The sequence below is a fragment of the Opisthocomus hoazin genome, chromosome 13 (assembly GCF_030867145.1).
Source record: "Opisthocomus hoazin isolate bOpiHoa1 chromosome 13, bOpiHoa1.hap1, whole genome shotgun sequence".
NCBI classification, from domain to species: Eukaryota; Metazoa; Chordata; class Aves; order Opisthocomiformes; family Opisthocomidae; genus Opisthocomus; species Opisthocomus hoazin.
This window is the reverse complement of record NC_134426.1, coordinates 27,924,564-27,932,097: the sequence shown is the minus strand read 5'-3', so window position 1 is coordinate 27,932,097 and position 7,534 is coordinate 27,924,564. Positions and strand designations below refer to the sequence as shown.

The window sequence follows — 7,534 nt, the reverse complement described above, 5'->3', positions numbered from 1 at the left end:
GGTTTTCTCCCTCGCAGGGTTGTGAGGCGCTGGGACTGGCTGCCCAGGGTGGAGTCACCGTCCCCGCAGGTCTTTGAAAGGCGTGGAGGCTCCTAAGTAGCGCTTGGGGACACGGCTGAGTGGCGGGCTTGGCCGTGTGCGGTTAGCGGTTGGATGCGATGATCTCGAGGGCCTTTTCCAACCGAAATGATGCTGTGAAGCCGTCCAGACCCCACGGAGCAAGACAAGCCCTCACCACGCGTCGCCCACGCCAGCCCCGCGGCTCCTCCGAGCTGCCCTGACACCCCTCTCCCTCAGTACCTGGAGTTTCAGGGCCCCGCTCTCCACCTGGAGCTGCTGGGTTTTGATTTTAACTGCTGCACTTTGGGGATTGTTTAGAGGAAGAAGCGTTCCACGCCAGTGCCCGGAGAGGAGGCACCCGGGAGCGCTCCCGGGTGAAATGGCTGACGCGGGTGTGTTTTGGGAGCACCTCGAGATGGCAGCGGGCAGGCTCATCTGTGGGCCGGGCAGGCAGCTTCACACCTCCCCGCATGAGTTCCAACCACCTTCGTCTCCCTGGCCCAGCCCTTGTTCACCTGCCGTCGCTCCACGCGTGCCAGAAGGCTGTTGGTGAGAGGAGAGCGGTCTGGAGGGCGAGGGACCGGGCAGCGAGAGGCGGAGGGAAACGGGGGAGCAGCCCACGGGAGAGAAGGGGGATGCGAAAAATCAACGTTGCCCTGGCAGCTGCAGCGTGCGTGTGCGACGTACCGATCCCGCGGCTGCCTGCTGCACGTTAAATACACGAGACAGAGGAACCAGCGTGCTGAGAGGACCCAATCTCACACCCTTAACGGAAGATCGGACCTCATTCAGTGAAAAAGTAATTTAGCTGCTTTATTCTGAAAAGAAAGTTGTTGCTTATGCAGGGAACGTACAAGCCAAACCTCTGCTTGAAAAATGCCATTTTCCAACAAGCTGTTGGAAGAAGCACCCCAGAGTCTCTGTGAACTCGTCTTTGGTGGATAAATCTCGCCCTGGAGCTCCGTCAGGCCGCTCTGCCGAGGCCGCTCTGAGTACGGCCAGCAACCAGTGCTCTCCTCTGGGAGGTTCCGCTCAGGAGCTCCTCCCATCGCACGGGCTTTCTGCATTGAACTCTGGTTTCTTTAACCCACATTTTCTGAAGAGGAAACATAAATCTTGCAAAGCAGGAAGGTGCTGGTAGACCAGTTTTATCTACTGAGGCCTTTCATTTTTTAACTGCGATGGGCCGGGCTGCCTCTCACTCCGCATAAGCTGCCGAGCTCCTTTATGGAACAACGCTGTTCTTCAGCCCGAGCGCGTCAGCACCCGATTCAAAGACGAGTAAAAGGGCACCCAGCCGAGGAGTCATGGTGCTTGTGGAAATCTGTGTGTGTGTGAGAAGGGTCAGCAGAAAATGGCAAGAGAGGTGACGAAGCACAGAGAGCAGAGGGAGGTAGCGAACGCATCCAGAACACCTTCTCAAAACTTGTTCTCTGACAAAGCCTTTTTTTTTTAATCATTTTGAGCATATGTTACAGAACACGCATTCAATTCAAATTGGTGTTTATCACACTTTTAGGGTGCCTCCAGCTGCCTAAGCACAGGCATCTTGATCCTTGTGAGAGAAATCCTGAGGTGCCCGAGATACCCACGTGGCCCTGTGTGAAATCCGCAGCTGGCGGCCACCGGAGCTGCACAGTTACCTCTGATGGAGCCGATGGCTGTGTGCAGGCAGCTGGATTCCATTGCTAGCCACAAATACTCCATTAAGCAAGCATTCCCACTGTTTTTAAGGAAGCTGAAACCCTAGCTAGGTCAGCAGCAAGTCCTTTCGTACAGATACTAAAACCCGTTAAGATGTTCAGTATTTAGTGTCACAAACTCCAGCTCTGTGATAGCTGAGCAACTCCCGTGCACAACCTGAAGCGCGTTTGGTTTGTCAGAGCTAAGCCCGAGCCCCTCGCATCATCCCTTGTTCCCTGACCTGGATTTGTACAGCTTAATTATTCTTCCTCGCTGTAGCGCTTTTCACCTGTCTTCGTCTGACGTCGCCTTGTGGATTTCAGGGCATTTCTCCAATGTGTCAAATGTATTTTAAATTTTAATCACGTCGGGTGTCTCCTAGTCATGTTCCTGGCATGTATTTATTCTTAATTCTTTCCTGCAGGCCTTTCTCTGCAAAGGATTCTTCTGTAAATGCAGGCATATGCACACATAAACTGTCTCTTCCAGTCGAAGAAGGCCTACAGGGATGAATGTGCCGGGGTGACAGTGTATCTTTTCAGGTAAATAATGGAGATTTTTACAAACTAATCTCACTCTGCATCTGAGGAGTGCACGTTTGGAAGCGCTACAGGACATCCCGTGCGGGAACTGTCCCTGGGTTCCTGAAGCATTTGGTGTAATAATGAGATTTTCTGCAAAGCCCCTCGCCAAAATCCAGCGTTTTGGAAGCCCCTCGCCAAAATCCAGCCGTTCAGCAGCCCCTCACCACACCCAGCAGCTCTGAAGCCCCTCGCCACATCCAGCGGTCGGCAGCCCAGCGGGTGGGTGGCCGGGTCCCCAGGAGACCCTTCGCTGCCCGCCGGGAGCGGATGCGGCTGACCCAGCTCGGCTTGGCTTTCCTGGGGGATGGCTCCATCATCTCGGCTCCGCTTGCTCCCAGTCCAGGCTACTCCCCGCGGCCGCGCCTTGCCGATGGACCGGCCGTCAGGCGTCCATCCCCGAGGGGACCGGGACAGGCGGTGACTCGGGGGTCCCGGCCCTGGCCAGCCTGGTGGGCAGCACCCCCGCAGCAGGGGCGGGAAGGGGGGGAGCCGCCGAGCTGAGCCGTGCCGTGCCTTGCAGAGCCAAGCTGTGCCAAGCCGAGCCGTTGCGGTGCCGCCGGGAGCGGGCCGGTGGCGGAGCTGTCCCGGCGCCCGGCTGCCCGCAGCTCCAGCATCCCCGCCATGCGAGAGCGATGAGCGCAGCTCCTCCAGACGCAGCCCGGCAATGGAGGATGATTTATTCCAGCTGAGACAGCTGCCGTGAGTAGCGCCGACAGGGGAGAGGGATGCGCGGGATTTCTTCCCGGCGGGCTGCGGGGATGCTGTGGGTCCTGGTGATTTGTAAGGAAATTATTCCTAGGAAGTGTCTTAGGCCCCGGGAAGCAGGCCATTTTCCTTCTATAGCTGCCTGGGTTCAGCAGCCTGGGGGCACGCAGGGATCCGTCTGTTATATAAAACCACTGAATTTTTATTTTTTTGCATGAACTTGGCAGTGGTAGAAATAAAGGGAGGGGTGGAATAAAACCGTGGAAGTGCCGAAAGATTTTTGCAGAGGAAACAGCACTATTGCATTTGCAAGGTGGATCGCATCTGTAAATAACGTTGTGCTGGGGAAGGCATCTTCCGTGGCTGCCTCCTTCGCGCTGCGAATGGATTGCAGATCAGAAGATTTTTTGCCAAGGTGTGTTTGCAGCGAGTGTCACTGGTGTTTGCTAACCGTGCGTTTTGGAGGAGCAAACCTTGTTGCCCAGGAAAAATGCTGTTATTTGCGAGGAGCTCTCTGCTGTGGATGTGGCTGCTGGATCTGTGCAGAAGGGTGATAAAAGCGTTGCTGCCTCTTAACACCAGCTTTTCCTTTCCTTCTCATGAATGGAAAATGTTTCCTTTAAAAACAAGTGCATTTCTCCTAATGCTCCGTGATCAGGTGCTTTGAAACCCAGTCCTGTTTGTAAATCATTGACTCTGCAAGGCAGGGAATGAATGCTTAAAGCTGATATTAAGTATTAATGAGCTCGTGTCAATGACAGAGCAAACTGTCCCATAACATTTCTAATAAGTTGGGGAAATGGACATGTACTCCAGTCATTTCCAAATGCTTAGCTCAGATGCATTCAGCGTGTCAGTAAAAAGGATAAGACACAATTTCATTAGGGCATTTTTCCCTTTTTTTTTCTAAAAAAAAAAAACCCACAGAAAAATCTTCTAAAGCACCTTTCAGTGTCGGTGTAATTAGACTTGTTTGGTGCTGTGAGATCTTGCAGCCAAATGCAGCTCTCTGAGTTGTCTCGGCTGTGAAGAATTTTGCAAGCGTGGAACAGTAAATATCACTGTGTGGTTTTTTTTCTTCATTTATGTCAATTTGTTTTGTAGGTTCCTAAGTGCTAAACATTTTTTTTTTATGTCCTGTGATGAGGAATGTGGCCAGGTAGCTCTCTACGCAGATTGCCATTGAAGTATTTACAATTTTCAGATCAGCCACTGCCTCTCTGTAGTGTCTGAAACCATCATCTCCAAAATGGTCAGTTCTGAAAGCCTACGTCAGCAAATATTACAAAATAAGAAACAGTAATACAGGGGGCTTGTGATCAGCTACTGGAAAGCCAGGAAGGTTTTTATTGGCATGTTTGTTCTGCCTGTGGCTTACTGGGACACTGAGCAGTTACCAGCATGGGGTGTGTGGATGATTTTCAGTCAGAATCTTGGAGTAATGGCACTTTAGGCCTCCTGAAATCTGGGGAAAAGGTGTCCCTATGCTTCAATGAACTTTGCGCCAGGCTTGGAGACTGCTGAAGTTACAGTGTTAGTCCTCGTTTAAAAAAATGCAAATATAAAAGTTTACTTCCTGTGTAGTTAAACCAGGTGCTTGTAAAGCTGTTGCTAAGAAGATACGAGCGGTAGTTTGATATGAGTTGCCCTTTGTAATAAAGCAGTCATCTCACGGGCATGCAAATTTCAGCGGTTGGTTGCTGAGGGTGTGGATTTTGGAGGTCAGATGAGGATGATTATATCTTCAGGGCAATTTTAACGCGAGAGTAATAATTACTTGTGTTTGTCCTATAGGATCAGCAAAAGAAAATGCAAACCAAGAGAGTTTCACTGAGGTTAAAAAAAGAATCGGACAAAGGGAATGTAAAATGGAGTTTCTCAATGGAACTGACTAGGAACCTGAACTCAGACTGAGTTTTGTTGTTTTGTTTGTCTTTCTGATAGCTGCCTGAAGGATCCTCTGCATACCCCAAGTCAGGGTGTGAGAGAAACCCTGCAGTCAGTGCAGTTTTCTTGTTCATTTCGAGGAGGCCTTGCTTTTGTTCTGTGTTCTTACCGTTGAGATCTTCAAATGTTATCTTAGCAAACATAATTTGTGACTCTCTTGTTTGTCTGCCAAGACAGCAAGGCCGGAGAAAAGCTTTCAGTTTCCCGCTGCAGACGAGAGCATTACTGAAGTAGTGCAGGGAATAGTCACCCCATACAGATCTTGGAATGCCCTGCTTACCTGAGAAAATCTTCCCCAAGCACCTCAGCAGCCTGCAGATCAGCTGTCCTGAAGATGAGGGAGAACCTGACAAGATGGTCACCGTTCTCTCTGGCTCCGGGTTGCTGCCAGAATATCAGCAGTGAATTTGTGCATTCCCCAGGTGGGATGTGGTCAGGGAAATAATCTATGTGCCAGGACGCTGAGGGAAAAAACCAGTTTGGTATCCCTGTACTTTCTGTTTCTGCCCCAGTGAAATCGTAAGCTGGACTGAATGGCTGGTCGTGGCCAGGACTCCTGTCGGTGTGAAAACCCCCACGGGTGACTGAGACGTTCGTTCCATCATCCCCTTCTCCACCACTGGAGCAAAACCCATTTACAGGAGTTTTGTAGATTGCCTGTCACTTTGTCCTTACGTTAAGCATGGATTGTGTCATCAGCGCTTGTAGGAGAAAATAGGAGCTGAGGTCTTGCCAGATATGGAAAGTCTTTCAGATCACCTTTGGAGGTGTCATACACGCGTGTCAGTTTGTTGCAGCTGCGGTAGGCAAGGCTGCCGATAGTTTAGTTTTGCTGACCCTTAAACCAAGGGATCAAGTTGAAGTTCAAGAGGCTCTCTGCTAGTCTTTGTTATAGAATTGGAATGTTCAAGTGTTGGAAGTCAGAAGAGGCAGCAGCAAGACTGATTTAATCCATTTCCAAAAAACTGTTTCACTGAAGTCCAAGAAATTGTCAGTTGCCAAAGTGAAAAAGTTACAGTGGTGTTGCAGGTAAAGTGAAAGAAGCCTGAGGAATCTGTTACTTTAACTGTGGTAGATCTGCTTCAAAATCTTTGTCTGGTCACAGGAAACTTCGCTGATGGAAGACGGACCTTGGCTATGTACGTGAAGCCTTGCACAGAATCACTCTGCCCCAAACGTGAAAGTTGTGTCGAGTTAGCAAAGATCTGTTTCCGTGTCTCGTTCTGCTGCAGGGGTTAGACGGCTGTCTCAGCTAGTGCCAGAAATGATATAAACCCGAGACAGTTGCGAGCATGGCACCCAGGTGACAGCCGCCATCGCTTGTGCCAGGGCTGTCACTGGCAGGCAGGTACGCTCCTCAGTCTTGACTTCAGCTGAATGAAAAAAGCAGTGTCCTTTGATTCGCTTTCTTATTCTGTCCCACCTCATTACCTAAAAGATTCAAAAAATGCACAGATGAACCAAGTATTGGAAATCAAATAGTTTCTTAAAATACATGAATTTAATTAATTACATAATGTTAAATACTTCCGTTTAAGACAAGAGATGGAAGCAATCATACCTGTAGTCACAGAATCATCCCCATAGTGGAAAAAAGTCAGTCAAGTCACTGAGGTATCTTATGCATCCTACTTCACTAAGTAATGCTTAAAAATCTGACAAATTTCAGGACTTCTGCTGCTAAGACACAAATCATTCTTATGAAAGCAATATGGAAAATTGAATTTGGGTTCTTCCTACAAGGACAAAGCACCTGAAATTCAGTGACACAGCTATGTCCAATTCATAATAAATGTACACAAAACATGGTTATCATTAAATATATATAGTTTCATCATATTTTTACAATCTGTATGTTTTTATAACTTTGTATGTTAGCACGATGACATCCTCTTTTTACACAAATGATGATTATATCACATATCACCTCTGCAGTTTTTCCAAAGCCAGTAGCAACCAACGGGATACCATACCTAAAAGTAAATACAGATAAAAGTCAAAGCATTCTCTGTGAGTGTGAAATGGAGACAGGAGAGCAGGGAGGAACCTGGCTGCTCTTTGACCAAACAGGACTTCGAGCCTAACCAAACGCAGCTTCGACCTGGAAAAGACCCACCAAAGTATTCATCCTTGTTTCTGTGTTCTTAGGGTGGTCAAGTTTCGCCGCACGGGGGAAAGCTCAAGGTCAGACGAGGATGTCGTTTCAGGAGAGCATGAAATTCAGATTGAGGGTGTTCGGACAGAGCTAGAGCCTGTTGAGTTGGAGGATGGAGCTGCAGTGCCAAAGGAATTTGCCAACCCAACTGATGGTGAGTAGGTTGCTTGTTTTTCTGTAAAGACAAAGTTGTGGCCTCTTCATTTCAGTCATAGTGCAACCAGGCTGAATGCACTGGGTTTAGAGAAGTTAAAGATCCCCACATAAAAGAAGGAAACAGCAACACAGGCAAATTGTGTTACACCTGAAAATCGTGGTTTAGCTACCTTGTTCTCTGAGGGATGCTTTATGTGTTGGGTTTTATGTTACCAGTTGTTGTGGTTGAACCCCAGCCAGCAGC

The 7,534-nt window shown here is 49.0% G+C and overlaps 1 protein-coding gene across 5 annotated transcripts in view; it reads left to right on the top strand.

The window, feature by feature from the left end:
* Nucleotides 1-464: 464 nt before the first annotated feature.
* Nucleotides 465-7,534, top strand: part of SVOP (SV2 related protein) — a 29,501-nt gene continuing 22,431 nt past the window's right edge. For 4 of the 5 annotated variants that reach the window (XR_012765407.1, XR_012765408.1, XR_012765406.1 and 1 more), the window contains exons 1-4: nucleotides 465-1,453; nucleotides 2,168-2,285; nucleotides 2,848-3,026; nucleotides 7,128-7,288. Coding sequence is in view for 2 of the 5 variants with exons in the window: in XM_075434325.1 (XP_075290440.1) it covers nucleotides 2,256-2,285; nucleotides 2,848-3,026; nucleotides 7,128-7,288 (370 nt within the window). In the remaining 3 variants the exon portion in view is untranslated. Of the gene's footprint in view, nucleotides 1,454-2,160; nucleotides 2,286-2,847; nucleotides 3,027-7,127; nucleotides 7,289-7,534 lie in introns of those variants that run through there. The other variant, XM_075434326.1, reaches the window with a different exon arrangement.